General features: G+C 29.8%; 1 protein-coding gene across 7 annotated transcripts; it reads left to right on the forward strand.

The window, feature by feature from the left end:
• Window positions 1–760: 760 nt before the first annotated feature.
• On the forward strand, window positions 761–21,468 carry LOC129287166 (probable disease resistance protein At4g27220). 7 transcript variants are annotated; one of them, XM_054923339.1, is made up of 13 exons: window positions 761–1,362; window positions 1,446–1,650; window positions 2,613–2,741; window positions 4,431–4,775; window positions 4,859–4,951; window positions 5,068–5,155; window positions 5,251–5,344; window positions 7,966–8,074; window positions 11,031–13,794; window positions 14,849–15,256; window positions 16,795–17,202; window positions 18,471–19,153; window positions 20,816–21,468. In XM_054923339.1, the coding sequence occupies exons 9-12, from the start codon at window positions 11,038–11,040 to the stop codon at window positions 18,981–18,983; spliced, it is 4,086 nt and encodes a 1,361-aa protein (XP_054779314.1). In that variant the 5' UTR covers window positions 761–1,362; window positions 1,446–1,650; window positions 2,613–2,741; window positions 4,431–4,775; window positions 4,859–4,951; window positions 5,068–5,155; window positions 5,251–5,344; window positions 7,966–8,074; window positions 11,031–11,037; the 3' UTR covers window positions 18,984–19,153; window positions 20,816–21,468. The 7 variants fall into 7 exon arrangements, with proteins under 7 accessions (XP_054779314.1, XP_054779316.1, XP_054779313.1 ...); XM_054923341.1 differs by lacking the exon at window positions 5,251–5,344; XM_054923338.1 differs by having other exon boundaries at window positions 4,431–4,736; window positions 5,068–5,344.
• The last annotated feature ends 846 nt before the right edge of the window (window positions 21,469–22,314 follow it).

Genomic DNA, 22,314 nt, shown 5'->3' on the forward strand with positions numbered 1-22,314 from the left:
ATTCTGCAACATCTAGTTTCCTAGTTTCATCACTAATCTTTCACCAATTCTTTTTATAAATTATTTCTACTGATCTCATTAATATTAAAATAAAATAATAAAAAATATATAGAATTTTAAATATATCTTTATATAATAAATTTAAAAAATAATTTTATATTTAAAAATATTTTTTAAATATTATCTAAAAAGTTTTATCATAATTTATAAATAGAATTAAATAAATTTTTTAGAATATAACTTATAATAACAAATAGATATTCCCTTAATTTAAAATATAAGGTATTTTTAAAAGAGTTAGATATTTAAAAATGTAAGGCATTTTTAATTTTTTGAGATATAATTATTATTTTTTTTAAAATTTATATTTATTGTAGGGTGTTTAATAAAAAATATAAAAAAAAAAAATTAATTAATAAATAAATAATTATTTTATTAAGGGTATTATTTAATTAAAAATATTTTATATTTTAAAAAAGAAATAGATAAGATAAACATTGGAGTCCTTTTATTCAACAAAAAAATGGTGGATGTATTTGTCATTTAACTATTTTTTTAATATTTTCGCCAACCAAATCCGAGTGCATGAGATTTCTTTTTCTTCTCCAATTGTTGACATGACATGACGCTGCTACTAATTTCCAAAACCGTACAATGCTTTTTTTGAAAAGCATTAATAATTAATAATCTTTAAAAAATTGTATAATAAATATAATATGATAAGCTATACAATGTTGGCTGCAACGTAAGCTTTCTTGGCTCCCTCCCCACTTAACTGAGCCAGTCACTTTGCCGTCCATCCTTACCAAAGCTTCAGATTTGCTTCGTCTTTCCTAATTTCAGTTCATAGCTTTCCGACTCGCGCTTCTTCTGTATTCCCTTGCTGTCTCTGATTTTCCTTTTGCCTTCGTATTCTTCAACGCCCAAAAAAAAAAAAAAACTGAAAGTTACTGCTTTGCTTGGCACTTCTTCAATTTGGTTTCTGATATATTTTCGTCCGTTGTTCTCATTATCTTTTCAGTGTTACAACACTCCTTGCCTGCTTTTTCTTTTTTGTAATTCTTTGTTTTTCAACTTTTTCTTAAACGTCTTTTCTGCAACTTCGTTTGGGTTACTTGTATCTTCTGATTTCTGTTTTTTCTAGTCTCTCCAATATTAAAAAAAAAAAATTAAAGAAGTTCCTGAACCTGCTGCTTCTGCATTCGTGGGAAGCAAAATCTGTTCCCTAAAGTTGTTCCAAACGCCATAAAAAGATAGTCTCATGCTTGATCTGTGTTGAAGTACTAAGGAAAGCTAATTGTTGCTGGGAGATCTAAGGCTACTACCTTGAAACCACAAAGTTCCACATCCACATCAACTACTGTAAGTTTGAAAATATAGATTCATGCCGAAGTCAGAAATTGATGTGTATTTACAAGATTCAATTTGTGTTTTATTTTTTGTAGTGTATTCAGAGTATAAAGAGCTTTAGTGTGTTATTCTGACAACTTTGGTGCTCCTCTTCTGGTCCTTTGCTTTTTACTGTTCATTAACCCGATCAGTCTGGTCGGACTATGAATCAGGGCGAGCTGTAGCCGCCGCCGGCCGCCGTCGACCCACTACCAGGAAGCTGTCGACATTGATCAGGCCACCGAATCATCTGAAATTTTGGTACAGTAGCTCAACATTTTCGCTTGGCCTTTCTTTTCCCATGTGCGATTTTTACAGTTATTGAGCTTTCTTTTTAAAATTTTAAGCAAACAAACCGGAGCAGGATTCTCTCCGGCTCCTGCATTCTATTTCCGATTCCCTCCGCGCAAGTGTAGAAGTTTTTTAATTTTTTTATTTCCCACCTGCGCATGTGAGGGTAAGATGGAAGCAGCAGAGAACCGACTCTCAAACCTAGCCTAGCCTTTTCTATTTACTTTAAAGGTAAATTTTTTATTCTTAATTTTAAACATTATGATTATGATTTTTATTTTTAAAAATGTAAAATATTATAATCTAAAATTTTATTTTTTATTTAAAATTTAAAAAAAAAAAAAAACGCGCTTATATGCTTGCTCTCTTAACCTTTTATAGGAAGGTAGGACTTTAAAAAATTGTTTTTAGAGTGATCGGGTTAAGGCCCATATGAAACTTTTGTATAATTTTTATAAAATAACTATGGAAATTAATTGTATTTATTTAATATTTAATTTTTTTAATTATTTTTATGAATTTTGTTTTGATAATATAATATTAAAAATAAAGTTAATCTTCTGACATGTAATTTTTAAAAAAAATTAAGAACTCTGAACTATTTAAAGAATATTTAAATAATTAATTTATATAAGTTAAAAAATTAATATTAAATTTGAACTAGTTATGTTATATATGAATTGTTCAACTTGAACATATTTAATAATTTTTTTTTAATTTTTCATTTTAATAAAAATAAAATAGAATTTAAAATATTTAATCTGGTTGATCTGTATTAAATCTGTCTAGATTTAATGAGGGGTTGGGAGGAGGAGGGAGTGGTTCTGCTATCTTATTTTGATTTGATTAGATTATTAATTTTTATTTTTTTAAATTTTTATTAAAATAAATTTGTAATTTTTGGTCATGATGTTGGATTGAAATTTCTTCAGGTCTTTTAATAAAAAAAAAAAATTTCTATAAGTCTGCAAGGAAGACCCGGAATCAGGAAGGACCTATTAGCTACAGCTGCAAGTCTGCGAGGTCAAGGCCTTGAACCGGGAAGGACCGGTTAGCTACAGGTATAAGTCTACAATGTGAAAAGTTATCAAGATTTAATAAAAAACAAATATTATATGATATTTGATTCCAGGGGCGGAACCAGGGTGAGCGGGGGGGGGGGGGACCAAGCTCAAATAAAATTTATTTTATATATTGATGATTTATTTTTTATGTTTAAAATAAAAATTTAATTAAATTTTTTTATAATATGAAAAAATCATAAGAGAAGAATCATTTAAAATTATATCCTATTCTTTAAAAAAATAATATATTCCTTATGAATATTAAAAAGCTAACATATTCCTTATGAATATTAAATTTCACTCTTTTTTATTAATAAAAAATAATATATATTAATTATGTAACGATAATAAAAATATAGTATGCATTTTATATTTATTTATTTGATAACCAAATAAAAAATTAGAATTATACAAATATGGAAATGAGAGAGACAGTTTTTAACTTTGTGCACAAATGTATTAGTGAGAGGGAAAGGGTTGAGCCACTCAACTCCATGTACGGTCATACACGTTAACCCCATCACCCCACAACTACATGAAACGGCCATGTGGCCCCCCTCAAGGTGTACGTGGTTCCGTCCCTGTTTGATTCCAACTGCCAATCATAAAAAATGCTTTATTATTTAATATATTTGAAGTCTTAAATTTTATATTTTATAAGAAAAACAAAATTTTGATTCCTGTAATTTTATTGTATTATATTATTTTTTTTTTCATGTTTTAGGTTCTTGTAATTTTTTTTCATTTATACCATTAGTTCTTATATTCCTGAATATGTCAGAAAGGATGATGAGTTGGCACTCTTTGAATTAATCAGGACATTTTATGCGTAAGATCAAAATCTTGACCCAGGAATTCATTTAGCAAGTGCTATCATTAGAACAGTTTTCATAAAAAAGAAATTGTTTTTTTTTTTAACTCTAATTCAAATTGCCAATTATTAATGTTGTTAGTGAAACATTAGATAATATAAAGGTTATTAGTATCACATCATTATTCTTTTAGACATATTTGAAAATAAAGAGATTAATATTGTAGATAGGAATAAGATAAGGGACCTGAAACATAAGAAAGTGTACAAATCAAATGAAAAAGGGGATAAAATTATGAGGATCAATAATTATGTTTTTTTCATTATATATATATATATACATGCAGATTCTTAAAAATGATTTATTAAAATATTGCAAGGTTTTTCAAAAAGGAGAATGATAGTATTGAAATTTAAAAAATAGACTGTTCATCATTCCATTATATTTTTAAAAGGAAGAATCACAGTGAAATCTATAATTTGTTTTTAAACAATGAATTATAAATATTTATTTAAGTAATTGCAAATTCAAAATTTCAATTAGAAATAAGATATTTAAATTTTAAATATAACTTTTAATATGTAAAAATTAAAATATTTCTTTTTTAAAGATGGAAAATGATAATCAATTTATTTATATAATTATAATTTTAATCTTAATGTAGTTATGATTTTTTTAAAATATTATTTTTTTATTAAATTATTTTGCATTCCTAGCTGCGTCGATAATAAAAATTGATGAGTATAAAGGTCCTTTTATTGAACTATAAAAATGATGGATGTCTTTGTTATTTAACTCTTTCTTTAGTATTTTCACCAACCAAATGTAAGCAGCTGAGAATGCTTTTTCTTCGTCTTCTTCAAATGCTTGACAGGACATGACGCAGTTACTCATTTCAAAAACAGTACAATGCTGGTTGCTGACATAAACTTGACTCCCCTCCCTTCTTAACTGAGCTGGTGGTCACTTTGCCGCACATCCCTACCAAATTCAGTTCCTAGCTCTTCGACTCTCGCTTTTCTGTGTTCCTTTTGCCTTCGTATTCTGAATCTGCTGCTTCTGCATTTGTGGGAAGCAAAATCTGTTTCCTAAAGTTGTTCCAAACACCTTTAAAAGATAGTTTCATGCTTGATCTGTGTTGGAGCACCAAGGAAAGCTGATTATTACTCGGAGGTCTGAGGTTAATACCTTAAAATCGCAAAGTTCCACATCAGTTTCTGTAAGTTTGAAAGTATAGATTCATGCCGAAGTCAGAAATTGATGTGTACTTACAAGGCTCAATTTTTGGTTCATTTTTTGCAGTGTATTGTCACCTCTCAAAATATAAAGAGCAACCAGAGAAAAAAAAAAACAAAGAAACATATTCGAACCTTATTGAACGCAAAATTGCTAAAGGTGTGCTTGGTCTTCTTAGTTTTAGTCTGTTTTTCTGACAACTTTTGTTTTCCTGTTCTAGCGCTTTGCATTTTACCATTCACTAGCCCCATCAGTCTAATTGGACTATGAATCAGGTGGGGCTCTAGCAGTCATCGGTCGTCACTGACTCACCACTAGGAAGCTGTCGCCATCGATCAGGCCACCGAGCCATCTGGAGTTTTGGTGCAGTAGCTCAAACATTTGTGCTTGGCCTTTGTTTTGCTGTCCGATTTTTTATGGTTGCTAAGCTTTCATTTTAAAACTTTTCGCAAACCTAGCCTATAATTTAAAAGGGAGACATACATCCACGCTTACTAACTTGTTTTCAGTGGATTCGAACCCAGCTCTCTTCTAAACTGAGGGACTTTTGAGGTTAGCCTTCCTCCGTTCCTTCTTTCACTCTCCTACACATGTAGATTATTTTGATACACATTTAATATTAATTTTTTAATCATTTTTATAAATTTTATTTTGATAGCAAAGTATTAAAAATAAAGATAATCTTCTGATATAAATATTTTTTTAAATAAATTGAGTTAAAATTTTTAAATTGATTTATGATATATTTGGACGGTTAATTTATAAAAAAATATAATTAAATTTGAACAATTCGTATTAAATATAGTCTATCTAACATGTTGATCAGCTTGAAAATAAATTTTTTAATAAATATAAAATTAAAATTATAACATTTACTTTAGTTTGTCAGATTAAATCTGGATGATTTAAAGTTAATGGGGTCGACGAGGTGACGGCGAGTGTGCGACTTTATCCTTTTGAAACTGTAGTTTTGAGTGCCTCGCATTGATTTTATTTTTTTTTAATTTTTAATTCTTTATTTAAAAAAATTTAGACATGTGAAAGGTTATAAAAAATTAATCATAAAATATAATGGAGTGGACGAGGTAAGGGTGAGCGTGCAACTTTGTCCAGTTTTGAGTGTCTTATATTGATTTTATTTTTTATCTTTTTTAAATTTTTAATTCTTTATTTTAAAAAATTTAGACATGTGAAAAGTTATAAAAATTTAATCATAAAATATAATTTCTTATTTATTACTTAATATATCTATATTTATAATGTTATGTAAATACTGTCGGATGAGTGCCCATCCAACTTTTTCTTTTTTTTATTTGTTTTTGCTTTTTCGTTTTTCTTTTGTTTGTTATTGTTACTGATGGTACTGTATATTGTTGCCCGTCTGTGACTTTGTTTTTTTAATAATTTGTTATAGATCTATGGCATCCATCTAACTGTTTCCTTATTTTTAATGCTTACTCCCTCCTTTATAAAATATAAGACATTTGTTTAGGAGCTGAATGTTTAAATATGTAAGGTAAGGTATTTTTAATTTTTTGAAGTGTACTCATTATTCTTTTTTCAAAAGTGTTACTATTAATAATGATTTTATATTTATTGTAAGGTGTTTAATAGGGGTGAATAAGAAAAGATATCGTTAGTTTGAAAGTAGGTAATTATTTTCTTGTAGGATGAGATTGGATTAAAAATGCTTTACATTTTTGAACGAAGAAAGTATTTGTTAATTTTTTAATGTGATATCGTCATAAAAAGAGGAAAAGAATAAGTTGGTTCCTGTTATAAGAGAGATACATGGGAGACCTATAAAAATATTTTGTTAATTTAAATTTATAGTTAAAAATGAGTAAAATATTGTGTCTAATTTTTATGTTAATTAATGATACTTCTCTTCTATTTTTTGAAACGTATCTGAATATTTTTTATTGTGGATAGTCATAAAATATAAATCTTCTTTTTATTATTAAGATTTTATTTTTATCCACTTCATATATGTTGGACTAAAATATTCCTTTTTGAATATAGATATTGCTTAAAAATCATTTAAATTACCAAAAAATTATTTTTATTATCTGATTGTATTTATTTTGAAACTTTTTAAAAATCATTTAAATTATCAAAAAAATATTTTTATTATCTAATTGTATTAATTTTGTAACTTTTTTTAAAGAATAAATATATACATTGGTAAAAAAATCAACGACGCTATTTATGGACTCTATAAAGAGGTGTCAAGAGTTGGACTTCACTATAAATTTTTTTTATATCTTTAGATCTTTTAAACTCAGTATAAACTAAGTAGTGTGGTTTAAAAAAATGTTGTGTGGGATTTACCATTAAAATTTTCATATTTTTTAAAAAATGTATTGAGCGGGGCTTAGATTTATAATTTTTAAAAATTTAAACAAGGTGTAAAAAATGGGAATTTTTATATTTTGAGAGATGATGTAGGATTTATAGTAAAAATTGATAGTGAATATAAGATTCTTAGTAAGATAATAGATGCTAAATATACAAATTTTTTTATATATTTATTATTAACAAAGGGTAACAAATTAAAATAGTTTGTGCGCACATATGTAGAATAAGTTTTTGTTTATATTCTTCATTTGCATAAGGAATAAAAATCTATTATTCTATTATTTATATGTAAAAGTTGATTATGGTTTGAGCATTTGTGAAAAATATTGATGTAGTTATGCGTCTTAAGTCTGAGCAAAAAGAAAAATTATGGGCTATAAGTTAATTATATAATATTAATGAATTTATCCTTCACTGAATGCTTAATCTGTTTTTAATAATCATTGTAATAATCATTATATAATATTAATGTATCACTTGTAATGCTTCTATGTATGAGTGATAAATGCTACTAAAACATGAATTATATTATTTCTTTGATTTAGAACTACTATAATGAAGATTTATAAGTAATACTACCACATAAATTGTAGTGCAATTTATTATAGTATAAGTTTTATTTTATTTAAGGTGATACATGTGGTAACACATTTTTAAAAAGGCCAAGTTAGATTATATTTTTAGATTGTAGCATGTGAGATTTAAAAAATAATGGTTCAACATTTTTGTGTTATTTTTGTTTTCTAATTTATTAAGGACTTTAATTCTTATGGTGTTTTTTGTTTCAACTAATTGGCTTAAAGTGATAACTATAGGACATTGTGGGGCAGTGCTGTTAAAACACTTTATTTACCTCCTCTTCTCGCTGGGAAGAGGCAATACCCGCTTTTAGAGTCTCCCAGATCAGCTGTACGCTAAAAGGAGGTAAGGTAGCATGAGCATGTTGGTTCAAATATTGCTAATAATATTCGTTGATTTGCTAAATTTTTTCTAATTTTTAATCCTTGTTGGGATTTTCTTGTTCAATAGTATTCACATGGATCTTGCTAGTAGTTTGATTGAAAAGCTTCTAGATTATACAATAAATGCTTTGGGACGGCGACTTGGTTATATGATTTTCAAGTGCAGCAACATTGATGTGCTAAGATAGTGTCACCGTCTCTGCTTTTGTTATTTCAATTGTGTTGACACTATTAGTTAATTTTGCTTAAGTTGCAAGGTCTTTCACGGGTCCAGATCTCGTCCCTTAGCATCCATACATTCTACACGTTTAATGCATCATATCACGAGATTTTTTTTAAACAGCAGTAAAATCTCAAAGAAGAAAATTGATGACAATAAGATCTCTTAACAGATTTTTTAAAAATGAGTTGTAGAAATCGATTCAGATAATTTTCAAACAGGAATTTTAATTGGATATAGTTGTAATTAGAAGTTAAATATCTTGCAAGGTTTTTTTAGAAAAGGAGAATGACAGTGCTAAAAATTTAAAAATAGACTGTTTATTCAAATATATTTTAAATTGTGAGAGTGACAGTTAAGTCCTAAAAGAGGGATTTAATGACAGTTAAGTTTTTTCTTTTTTTTTCTTTCAAGAAAGAAGTTGGAGATTTATTTAAAGAATTGCAAATAAGATATTTACATTTTAAATGTAACTCTCAGCCTACAATTAAAATTCCGGTTTGCAACTGTCTGAATTAATTTTTATAACTCGCTAACTTACTAAAATTTTTGGCAGACATCTAATTATAATTGTTTCTTCTTTTGGAACTTTAATATTATTCTCTTTTGGGAAAACACTACTTTTGGATTGTGCACTTTTCTTGGATTTTCTTGTAGGGCCTTGTACTCTTTTTAGGTGTTGTAGGTCTCTATACTTTTCTCCATCAGCAACGTTGTTAATTTTGTGCACAGACGGTGTTAATAATGTTGACATGTCATTTTATACCGTAAATTTTATGCTTATGTGTCAAACTGATGCTGACATGGATTTTTTAATAAGCAAAAATTAGACAAAAAAATTTCTACAGAAGATGAAATAAAAAGGCCAACCTAGACTCTTCAAATGATCAACACCACAATCTCATAACCCATGACACTTGGTCAACATTTTTACTTCATCTGATGTGTGCTTTTTTTTAATTAAATTTTTGCTTATTAGAAATTTCAAGTTAACAACAGTTTGACATGTAATTACAAAATTAACATGATTAATTGTCATGTCAGCAATATCAATACTGTTTATGCCACACAACGTCCTTATGAAAGTGTAGAGACTTAGAATACTAAAAAAAAAAGTACAGGGACTTGTACCAAAATTAGATCAGAATTTGGGGATCAAAAGTAATGTGATTATTTAAATGGATTATGAGCCTTGTGGTGTGGCACATTATGAGCTTTTAGATTATTTAAACGGATATGATTCAAGAGTGTTGAGAGATGTTGGGAAAAGAGACACTGAGAGGGATCTTTTACCTATTAGATCTCATTAGTTTTCAATTCTCACAATATTTTTTATTTATTTTCAGTACCTAACCCTTTTTTATTATTGGAGATCAGAAAATTGGATTTTTAGGGCCTGTTTGGAATCTTATTCTGAGAATAATTTTTTGTTCTCCAGAACAAGAGAACAAAAAAATCTGTTTGGTAACATGTTTTCAAAAAGTATTTTGGAAAGCAAAAAAATAAAATATTGTTCTGGTGAACAGAAAATGAAAACAATTTTTAGGTGTTTTGTAATTATTGTTCCAAAAAAATAAGGGAGAGTGTGAAGAATATGTATTTTCGTTAGTTTTTGTTTGTTCTACAAAACACCAGTTCTCAAAATAATAAAATAAAAACAGTTTCAAACGGTTCCTTAATTTCTTTTTTTTAAGTGTGAGTTCATTAATGTGTGTGCCTTGTCTTTGTTAACGAGAGCGAACTTTAATATTCTTTACTGAAAAAATTAATCTTTTAGTGCTTTAATTTTTAATTCATTTATAACTCAGTCCTTCAATTATGACTTACTGTGACTTAGTTCCTCAACTATGACTCGCCTAAGATTCAGTCCCTCAATTTTTGAATCACTTGTAAATTAGTCCCTTAACTTTTGTTAATTTTTTTTTATGTTAGCTTATGTCTTACATTAATGAGCAAGAGGAAGGTATTTTAAAATAATATATGAGCATTTTTTTATCCCTCTTATTTAATAAGAAATTTTTTTAAAAAAATTAAAAATAAGGACTGAGTTATAGGTGAATCAAAAGTTAAGGAACTGAGCCGTAGCGAGTCATAGTTGAAGGACTGAGTTACAACTGAGTTAAAAATTGAAAGATTAAAAGATTAATTTTTTCTTTTTTTTAACCAAATTTCATTTTTATATAAATGGCCATTGTTTTAGAAAAAATTCAATAAATATGTTTAACTAGAAGCATTCATCACACAAATAAATAGATTAATTATCCTTATATTATGAATTACTAATTATTGATAGCAACATTAATGAACTTAGGAAGCATCGATACATAACTAGTGGGGATATTAAAGAGAGGTAATGTTGATGAAACATCCAAGCTTCAATGATCCTGATTTCATTATTGGAGAATAAAAGCTGAGTAGCTCTAACACATAAAAATGTTAAACTCGTCTAGTTTGAGTTTATAAATTAGTTGATACGATTTTGTTAGCTAAACAAATGAAAATGATAAACACAAAGGTGAACTCCTGAGTTTAATCAAGTTTATATTTAATTTGAGTTTATGAGTGAGTTAGTACGATTTTATAAGTTAGAAATGTAAAAACGTTGAATATGTACAGTTAACTCAAGAGTTTAGTAACTATGTTTGCTACATTTTTTTTTTAAATTTTTAATCCTTAGTGGGATTTTCTTGTTCAACAGCATTCACATGGATCCCGCTACTTGTTTTATTGAAAAGCTTCTAGAAAAGCTCCTAGAAAAGCTTCTGGATTATACAATAAATGCCTTGGGGTATATGATTTTCTATGGCGACAACATTAATAAGCTATGGAATCAAATAGCAGATCTCAATCCTACACAAGTATTTATCCAACATTCAATTGACGAGGCTAGAAGAAACGGTGAAAAAATTGAAGAGTTAGTTGAAGGATGGATGAGTGGAGTGGATGAGATAAAAACGCAAGCACAGCAGTTCTTAGATGAAGAAAGCCAAAATTTGTGTTCACGTTATCGGTTGAGTAGAAAAGCAATCGAAATGGCACGAAAAGTTGAAAAACTTGCAATCGTACACTTCAACAGAGTTTCATATCTTCCTTCTCCCAAATGTAGGCACTTAATAGATGACAAAATGAATGAAGGGCTTGATTCAAGGCTGCAAATTATAGATCAAGTTATGGAGGCATTGAGGAATTCGAGCGTAAACATGATCGGGTTGTGCGGACTTGGTGGCGTTGGCAAGACTACAATAGCTAAAGAGGTAGCAAAGAAGCTGGAGAATCAAAAGATGTTTGGAAAGGTGATCATGGTAACAATTTCGAAGGAGATGGATATTGTAAACATTCAAACCCATATTGCCGAGAAGTTGGGTATGAAACTCACAGAAAAAACTGTGGATGCAAGATCTTCTCGTCTATTTGATAGGTTGAAGCAAGAGAAGAATATGCTCCTAATATTGGATGATCTTTGGAAGGAACTAGATTTGGGAGAAGTTGGAATTCCCTTTATTGGGGACAAAAAGAATAACACAAAGAATGAAGGATGCAAACTCTTACTAACTTCAAGAAATAAAACACTACTTTCAGACCTAATGAAATGTGAAAAGATCATCAGAGTGGGTGTTCTGTCAGAGGATGAAGCACATGAGTTGTTCAAGAGGATTGCTGAACTTTCTATTGAATCAAGCAATCCTAATTTGATGTCTACAGCCACTGAGATTGTTCGAACATGTGGAGGCTTGCCGCTAGCAATTGTTGCAGCTGCAAAATTATTGAGGAATAAAGATCTGAGTATATGGGAAAATGTCCTTGCACGATTGAGAAATCCTTTACGGAGAAACTTCACAGGAATTAGAGAGGTCGATTCCATTTTGAAACTAAGCTATGATGATTTGAGCGCAGAGAACAAAAACATTTTCTTGCTTGCTGCCATGTTGCCTCATGACCCCTCAATTCAAGACTTGCTCATGTACTCCATCGGGTTAGATTTTCTCGAACACATCGAGAACATGGAAAATGCTCAAGTTGGAATATTTGATGCTGTAATCAAGCTAAGATCTTTGAATTTATTACTTGATAGCTTATCCAGTCGTCATTTTACAATGCATGACGTTGTTCGAGATTTGGCACTATCAGTTGCATCTAGTGACCTAGATGCATTCGTTGTGAGAGACAGAAGGTTAAATGCATGGCCAGATGAAAAAGATCAAAAAGACTTCAGGGGAATGTTCTTTGAAAAAAGTGACATTGGTGATCTTCCAGAGGAGTTACTTGCTCCAAGGTTAGAATTCTTCCTATTAAATAGTGAAAACCGTGATTTGGCCATACCGGACACCTTTTTCAAATCCACAAAAGATCTTAAACTGTTGAGTTTTATCAATGTGTGCTTTTCATCATTGCCATTTCTTAATTCTCTAAAAAAGCTCAAAACTTTATGCCTCCACTCTTGTTTGGTGAACGAGATGACTCAGGTTGGAAGCTTGAAGCAATTAACAACCTTGAGTCTTGCTTATTCTGAAATTGAACATTTGCCATTTGAATTGGCGATGTTGACTTCATTACAAATGCTAAATCTAGCCCATTGCACTAAACTTAAAGTGATTCCACCAAAACTCCTATCTAGCTGGGAAAAATTGGAGGTTCTGAGCATGGAAAACAGCTTTAACCAGTGGGAAGCCAAAGGATTAAGTGAAGGTAATGTAAATGCAAGTCTTGTTGAGTTAAAGGACTTGCCAATCTCTTCTCTAGATATTCATATGCGTGATCCCTCTATTTTTCCGGAGAACTTGTTTTTAGATATGAAATTGAAGAGATACAGAATAATAATTGGAAAGGATTGGAATTGGTATTGCAAATATGAAACTTCAAGGATGTTGAAACTTGAGCTAAATGAAAATATCCATTTGAAGCAGGGGGTTCAGAAGCTATTAGAAGGAGTTGAAGATTTGTATTTGTGTGGATCCAATGGACTTGAACATGTTCTTCAAAATAGATTTCCATGTTTAAGGCATCTTCAGATTGACAGTAATGATGATGTCGAATATATTGTTTTGAGCTTAACGCCTCAAGAAGTTGCCCTTCCAATGCTTGAAACTTTGAAACTGAAAAAGTTGAATGTGTTGAAGAAGTTATGTCGAGGACCAATTGTGCCCACCTTCTTCCAAAACCTAAAAGTAATCGAAGTGAGTGGCTGTCGAATGTTGAAGTGGATTTTCTCAGCTTCAATGATTGGATCATTTTCGCAGCTTGTTGAGATTAAAATTAAAGATTGTGACTCCTTGAAAAGGGTTGTGACTTCTGCGATTGAAGGCTCATCTGATCAGCCGAAATCTGCTAATGACGTCATTGTTTTCAAGAAGTTATGCACTTTGAAGATGGAGAAATTGCCAGCTCTTATAGATTTCTGCATAAAGGATAGAGCAGCAAATAACCATTGTAATACAACTTCGAAATCACTCTTCAACAATAAGGTATGTTTAGATTATTTTATTCTTACTTTTTCTCTAGAATTACTTTGCTATATGGCTTTTGTGGCGCTTTGCAGGTTTTCATTTATTTTTTAAATTACTTAAAATAAGCCATTAGAAGAGAGAAACTAACTGTAAGTTTTAAAGAAAAAAATGAAACATCAAATTATTTGTTTTGAATCTTTAAAAAAAAGGCTTGAATTCGATGTTTGGGAGTTGATGTTTTTATGATTTTTTTAATGAAATAGGCAATGTATAATGCAAGCTAATAAGAAGAAATGGCGAAACTAACCAGAAGACTGAGAACTTAAAATCCCAATGCAAATCTTTTACGAAAACCAAGAGAGATTATTTTCTGAATATAAAGTTGGCATAGCATTCACATGAAATTTTATATCTGCTTTTTAGATTTATATTTTTAATTTTAAATCACTTTTCATCAAGAAGATATGTTTAAACTATTTTGATAATATTTTTACTTGTTTTTAACTACTTAAAAACATGAGACTTACCTTGCAGACTTAAATCATTTTCACTACCATTACTTTACTATCAGGTTATTATAGCATTTTGCAGTTTTTTGATTTTTTTTAATTACTATTTTTCTTATGAACATTATATTTTACATCTCCTTCTATAATGTTGTAGCTCTATAAATTTTAATTTTACACATCGCCACAAATTAATGGATTATAATTTTTTTAAATTAAGTTAACTATGCCTTTTCAACTAGGCACCCACATTTTTAGATAAAGGAAGAAAATGACTATGTTATCGTGTAGAGAGTGTTGAAAGTAGTTGATTAGTCTCTGTGAATTAAAACGGAAACTTAAATTAATTAGAATGTATTAGTTACTTGTTCAATTTTTTCTTTTGAAGACAATTCAATGCTGCCATTTTATTGGTTTTATGTTTGAATTTAAACTTTTACCAATTTCTTGAAAAATATGATAGTAGTTATGAAATCTTTTTTTAGACATGTAAACAATCTTGCTCGAATAATAAGCCTACATATTAAAAGTGAATTTCTTTTGATAAACATATTTTCTTTAAGCAGGTGGTATTTTCGATGTTGGAGCTATTGGAACTGTCAAATTTAGACAATTTGACTTCATCTATATGGAATGATCAACTTTCCAACGGCTCTTTTAGTAACTTGAAAAAATTAGTTGTGGAGAGCTGTGGCTTTGTGGTATTAGTGCCCTTCCAAGTTCTAAGATCCTTACATAGTTTGGAAGAACTATGGGTGATAAGGTGTGAGAAGTTGGAAGTGGTGTTTGACTTAGAAGATTTGAATTACTGTGAAGAGGGACAGTCATTTGCAGTAGTTGTGCCATTGCAGAGGATAAGCTTATGGAGTTTGCCAAAATTGAAGAGTGTGGGGAGCAGTCACCACCAAGTAAATGCCTCCTTCCAAAGTCCAAGTCAGATTGATTCAAAATATTCTCTGCTCTCTTGCAACAAGGTACCTTTCTAATGACCTCTATTAAAAAAACAAAAAACTAATTTTAAGCATTAAAAAATAATGAAACACTTAATTTGCTACCTTAAAAAAAAAAGAAATACTTTTGAACAACAAATTATGTTTAATCTTTTTACTTCTATTTTTTTTTTCTTGTTTAAACTTCCTAAAAAGTTTGAAAGTAATGATTGGCAAAATTTCTTTTCACAAGAATGACATTGCTATGTGGCTATTGTGTAGGTTTTCTTTGTTTTTTTTGACACTACTTAATATAAGCTAGTAAAAGAGAAATTAACTGTTAGCGTTAAAATGAAAAATGAAAACTACAAGTTATTTGTTTTGCATTTTGAAAAAAACGAGCCATGATTTTCATATGAAGATTTTCTTCTTCTTGTGTTTTTTTTAAATATGAAATGAGCAATGCTTGTTTCGCACACTAACTTTGTGATAGAGCAACAAATAAGGATTTTATTAAAACTTTGGGATCACTTATCAACCAAAAAGTGTGTTTGGATTATTTTATTCTTGCCTTTGGCCTTTTGTGGCATTTTGCGTGTTTTCTTTTATTTTCAGAATTGCTTAAAATAAGCTAATGAAAGAGAAAACTGATTGTAAGCATTAAGTTAAAAAAAAAAAATTAAACATGATTTTTTTTTTTGCATTCAAAATAAAAAAAGCTAGAATTCAACGTTCTGAATATTTTTTTTAATTTTCTTTATTATGGATGAAACACGCAATGTAAATTGCAAGCTAATGAAGTAGGAGAAAAGAAGAACTCTCTAGATGTCTTGGAATTTAAAAAGCCTAGACTCAAGACTTCAAAAAAGAAAAAGAAAAAAGAGGTTATTTTTTGGATATGAGGTAGGCACAGCATTCACTTGAAATTTTATATTCGATTTTCATATTTATTTTTTGTTCTTAAATTTTTGAATCACTTTTCATTAAAAATATTTGTTTAAATTATTTTGTTCTTATTTTTCGTTGTTTTAGCAATTTAAAAACTTGAGACTTGTCTTCGAAAACCATTTTCACTAGCATTACTTTACTATTAGGCTATGATGGAATTTTGCAGCTTTTTTATTTTTTAATTACTTTTTCATTATGAACTTTATATTTTACTTCCCCTCTACTAGCTCTATAAATTTCAATTTTACACATTGCCTCAAGCTGATGGATTATAATTTTTTAAAATTAATATAACTATGCCTTTTCAACTACTCCATAGACGTAAATTTGTAGATCTAAGGGAAGAAAATGATTGTGTTATCTCTTAGAGATAGTGTTGGAAGTGGTTGATTAGTATACGTGAATTGAAAAGAAAACTCAATTAATTAGAATGTATTGGTTACTTATTCGATTTTTCGTTTAAAGACATTTTTTATGCTGCAATTTTATCATTATTTTATTGGTTTTATGTTTGAGTTTAAACTTTTACCAATTTCTTGAAAAATATGATGGTGGATATCAAATCTGTGTTTAGACATGTAAACAATCTTGCTCGAAACAATCTTTCCTTTAATAATCATATTTTCTTTAAACAGGTGTTATTTCCGATGTTGGAGCTATTGGAACTGTCAAATTTAGACAATTTGACTTCATCTATATGGAATGATCAGCTTTCCGACAGCTCGTTTGGTAACTTGAAAAGACTACATGTAGGGAGCTGTGGCTTTGTGGTATTAGTGCCCTTCCAAGTTCTAAGATCCTTATATAGTTTGGAAGAACTGGTGGTGACAAAGTGTGAGAAGTTGGAGGTGGTGTTTGACTTAGAAGATTTGAATGACGGTAAAGAGATACAGTCATCTTCAGTAGTTGTGCCATTGAAGAAGTTAAGCTTACAGAGTTTGCCAAAACTGAAGATCGTGTGGGGCAATCACCACCAAGGAAATGTCTCCTTCCAAAGTCTAAGCCAGATTGAGTTAAAATATCCTCTGCTCTGTCGCAGCAAGGTACCTTTCTAATGAGCTCTATTAAAAAAAATAACAGAACACTGAATTTACTATCCAAAAAAAAATTTGAAATCACTTTTCAACGATAAGGTATGCTTAATTTTTTTTCATTTTCACTTTTTCTTATTTTCACTTCCAAAAAATTTCAAAATTAATTATTGGCAAAATTAGTTTTCACTAGAATGACGTTGCTATGTGGCTATCGTGGCATTGGGCAGGTTTTCTTTTTTTTTTTTAAATTGCCTAATATGAGCTAATAAAAGAGAGAAACTAACTGTTAGCGTTAAAAAAAAAAAAGAGGAAAACTACAAATCATTTGTTTTGCATTCTAAAAAAAAGAAAAAAGAGCCATGAATTTTATTATTTGAAGTTTTCCATTTTTCATTTCTTTTTACAGGAAACGGGTAATGTATTTGGTTCGCATACTAAGTTTGTGACAGAGCAACAAATAAGGATTGCAATAAAACTTGGGACCAAAAAGCTATGTTTGGATTGTCTTATTCTTATCTTTTCTTGTTTTAACTTCCTAATTTGTGAAATTCATTTTTCACTAGAATTATTTTGCTATGGGGCTTTTGTGGCTCTTTGCGTGTTTTCTTTTATTTTCTAATTACTTAAAATAAGCTAACGAAAGAGACAAAGTAACTGTAAGCATGAAGTTAAAAAAAATTAAACATCAAATTATTTGTTTTGCATTCAAAATAAAAAGGCTTGAATTCAACGTTTTGAAGTTTTTATTTTGGCTTTCTTTTCTTTTTTATGGATGAAACAAACAATGTATAATGCAAGTTAACGTAGGAGAAAAGAAAAACTCTCTAGAAGTCTGAGAAGTTAAAAAGCCTACACTCGAAACGTAAAAAAAAAAAAAACAAAGAACAAAGAGGTTATTTTTTGAATATGAAGTAGGCATAGCATTCACTAGAAATTTTATATTCCCTTTCATATTTATACATTGTTCTTCAATTTTTGAACCACTTTTCATCAAAAAGATCTGTTTTTATTATTTTTGTTCTTATATTTCCTTGTTTCAGCAATTTAAAAACTTGAGACTTATCTTCGAAAATCATTTTTACCAGCATTAATTTACTATTAGGCTATGATGGAATTTTGCAGTTTTTTTAATTTTAATTACTTTTAAATTATGAACTTTATATTTTACTTCTCCGCAACAATGTTGTAGCTCTAAAAATTTCTTTAAATCGGTGTTATTTCCTATGTTGGAGTTATTGGCACCGTCAAATTTAAACAATTTGATTTCATTTATACAGGATGATCGATTTTCATACAACTTGTTTAGTAACTTAAAAGAGCTAGTTGTGGATGGGTGTGGCTTTGTGATATTAGTGCCCTTCCAAGTTCTAAGATCCTTACACAGTTTGGAAGAACTACAAGTGCAAGAGTGTGAGGAGTTGGAGGTGGTGTTTGATTTAGAAGATTGGAATGATTGTAAAGAGAGACAGTCATCTTCAGTGGTTGCACGATTGAAGAAGTTAAGACTATGTGAGTTGCCAAAACTGAAGAACGTGTGGAGCAATGACCACCAAGGAAATGTCTCCTTCCAAAGTCTAAAGCAGATAGAAGTTGATAATTGTGACAGCCTGACGAGTGTGTTTCCTGCATCTATAGCCAAAGGCATGCTTCATTGTCTCGAACAACTTGTAGTTCGAAAGTGTGCTGATATGGAAGTAATTGTTGCAAAGGATCAAGTTTCTGAATCTCTTGATTCTACATTTCTATTTCCTGGGCTGACTTCCCTTGAGCTTGCTTACCTTCCAAATTGAGAAACTTCTATGGACAAAGACACAAATTAGAATTGCCCCACCTTCAACGGTTAGTTATTTTGGATTGTGGTGAAAGAGAGATATTTGAAATGAAGGTCTCAAGTTCATCAGAAATACATGGGGAAGAGAGTGCGATAGACTCAAAATATCCTCTGCTCTCCTGCAACAAGGTACCTTTCCAATGAGCTGTAACAAAAGAACAAAAAACTAGCTTTAAGCATTAAAAAAATAATGAAACACCGGATTTACTGCCTAAGAAAAAACTTTGAAATCACTTTTGAACAATAAACTTGTTTTTTTATTTTTACTCTTTCTTGTTTTAACTTCCTAAAAACTTAAAAATTAATTGTTGGCAAAATTCGTTTTCGCAAGTATGACATTGCTATGTGGCTATCCTGGCATTGCGCAGGTTTTGTTTTCTTTGTTTTTTTTTCAAATTACTTAATAAAAGCTAATAAACGAGAGAAATTAACTGTTAGCGTTAAAATAAAAAATGCAAACTACAAATTATTTGTTTCGCATTCTGAAAAAAAAAGAGCCACGATTTTGACATGAAGTCTTTCTCTTTCTTCTATTTTTTTTTTATATTAAACGGGTATTGCTTGTTTGCACGCTAACTTTGTGACAGAGGAACGAATAAGGATTGCATTAAAACTTTAGAATCACTTTTCAACCAAACGGTATGTTGGGATTATTTTATTTTTAGGTTTTCTTGTTTTAACTTCCTAATTGTGAAATTCATTTTGCACTAGAATTATGTTGCTATGGGGCTTTTGTGGCACTTTGCGTGTTTTCTTTTATTTTCGAAATTACTTAGAATAAGCATCAAATTGAAAAAAAAATTTAACATCAAATTATTTGTTTTGCAGTCAAAATAAGAAAAGCTTGAATTCAACGTTGTGAAGTTTTTTCTTTCCTTGTTTTCTTTTCTTTTTATGGATGAAACAAGCAATGTATAATGCAAGCTAATGTAGGCGAAAAGAAAAACTCTCTAAAAGTCTGAGAAGTTAAAAAGCGTAGACTCAAAACTTAAAAAAAAAAAAAAGAGATTATTTTTTGAATAAAAAGTAGGCATTCACTTTAATTTTTATATTTTCTTTTCACATTTGTATTTTGTTCTTAAATTTTTGAATCACTTTTTGTCAAAAAGATTGTTTTTATATTATTTTGTTCTTATATTTTCTTGTTTCAGCAATTAAAAAGTTGAGACTTATCTTCGGAAATCACTTTTACCAGCATCACTTTCTGATTAGGCTATGATGGAGTTTTGCTGTTTTTTTTTTAAATTGAATTACTTTTTAATTATGAACTTTATATTTTACTTCTCCGCAACAATGTTGTAGCTCTAAAAATTTCAATTTTACTTATCGCCACAAACTGATGGATTATAATTTGTTTCAAAACTAATTTAACTATGCCTTTCAGCTATTCAATGCAGGTGAATTTGCAGATCTAAGGGAAGAAAATGACTGTGTGATATCTTAAGAGATAGTGTTGAAAGTAGTTGATTACTGTAGGTGAATTAAAAAAGAAAACTTAATTAAGAATGTATTAGTTACTTGTTCGATTTTGCATTTGAAGACATTTTTTATGCTGCAACTTTATCATTACTTTATTGGTGTTATGTTTGAATTTAAACTTTTACCGATTTGTTGAAAAATATGATAGTAGATCTGAAATCTTTGGTTAGACACGCAAGCAATCTTTCATTAAAAGTAAGCCAACAGATCAAAAGTGAATTTCTTTTGATCAAATTTCTTTAAATCGGTGTTCTTCCTATGTTGGAGTTATTGGCACTGTCAAATTTAAACAATTTGATTTCATTTATACAGGATGATCGATTTTCATACAACTTGTTGAAAAAGCTAGTTGTGGATGGTTGTGGCTCTTTGATATTAGTGCCCTTCCAAGTTCTAAGATCCTTACACAGTTTGGAAGAACTAACAGTGAATAAGTGTGAGGAGTTGGAGGTGGTGTTTGATTTAGAAGACTTGAATGACTGTAAAGAGAGACAGTCATCATCGGTGGTTTTGCCCTTGAAGAAGTTATGGTTATGGAGTTTGCCAAAATTGAAGAATGTGTGGAGCAATCACCACGGTGAAATGTCTGCTTCCAAAGTCTAAGCCAGATACATGTTTCTCTTTGTGACAGCCTGACGAGTGTGTTTCCTGCATCTATAGCCAAAGGCATGCTTCATTGTCTTGAGCAACTTGAAGTACGAAAGTGTGCTGATATGGAAGTAATTGTTGCAACGGATCAAGTTTCAGAATCTCTTGATGCTGCATTTGTGTGTCCTAGGCTGACTTCCCTTGAGCTTTTTGGCCTTCCAAATTTGAGGTACTTCTATGCACAGAGACACAAATTAGAACGGTGCCACCTTGTCTGTTGTGGTGAAACAGAGATATTTGAAAAGGAGGTCTCGAGTTCATCAGAAATACATGGGGAAGAGAGTACAATAGACTCAAAATATCCTCTGCTCTCCTGCAACAAGGTACCTTTCCAATGAGCTGTAATAAAAGAACAAAAAACTAACTTTAAGCATTAAAAAAATAATGAAACACCGGATTTACTGCCTAAGAAAAAACTTTGAAATCACTTTTGAACAATAAACTTGTTTTTTTATTTTTACTTTTTCTTGTTTTAACTCCTAAAAACTTAAAAATTAATTGTTGGCAAAAATCGTTTTCGCAAGTATGACATTGCTATGTGGCTATCCTGGCATTGCGCAGGTTTTGTTTTCTTTGTTTTTTTTTCAAATTACTTAATAAAAGCTAATAAACGAGAGAAATTAACTGTTAGCGTTAAAATAAAAAATGCAAACTACAAATTATTTGTTTCGCATTCTGAAAAAAAAAAGAGCCACGATTTTGACATGAAGTCTTTCTCTTTCTTCTATTTTTTTTTATATGAAACGGGTATTGCTTGTTTGCACGCTAACTTTGTGACAGAGGAACGAATAAGGATTGCATTAAAACTTTAGAATCACCTTTCAACCAAACGGTATGTTGGGTTATTTTATTTTTAGGTTTTCTTGTTTTAACTTCCTAATTTGTGAAATTCATTTTACACTAGACTTATGTTGCTATGGGGCTTTTGTGGCACTTTGCGTGTTTTCTTTTATTTTCGAAATTACTTAGAATAAGCATCAAATGGAAAAAAAAAAATTAAACATCAAATATTTGTTTTGCATTCAAAATAGAAGAGCTTGAATTCAACGTTGTGAAGTTTTTCTTTTCCTTGTTTTCTTTTCTTTTTATGGATGAAAACAAGCAATGTATAATGCAAGCTAATGTTGGCGAAAAGAAAAACTCTCTAGAAGTCTGAGAAGTTA

Source organism: Prosopis cineraria, unplaced genomic scaffold (genome assembly GCF_029017545.1).
Source record: "Prosopis cineraria cultivar Desert tree isolate PC_DT_omini unplaced genomic scaffold, ASM2901754v1 PC11, whole genome shotgun sequence".
NCBI classification, from domain to species: Eukaryota; Viridiplantae; Streptophyta; class Magnoliopsida; order Fabales; family Fabaceae; genus Prosopis; species Prosopis cineraria.

Bases quoted from the DNA above. Each gene is read 5' to 3' on its own strand.
- LOC129287166 (XM_054923339.1), top strand. From the start codon at position 11,038: ATGGATCCCGCTACTTGTTTTATTGAAAAGCTTCTAGAAAAGCTCCTA. The intron at 13,795-14,848 runs GTATGTTTAGAT...TTCTTTAAGCAG, and splicing joins AATCACTCTTCAACAATAAG to GTGGTATTTTCGATGTTGGA. The intron at 17,203-18,470 runs GTACCTTTCTAA...TCATTTATACAG, and splicing joins CTCTGCTCTGTCGCAGCAAG to GATGATCGATTTTCATACAA.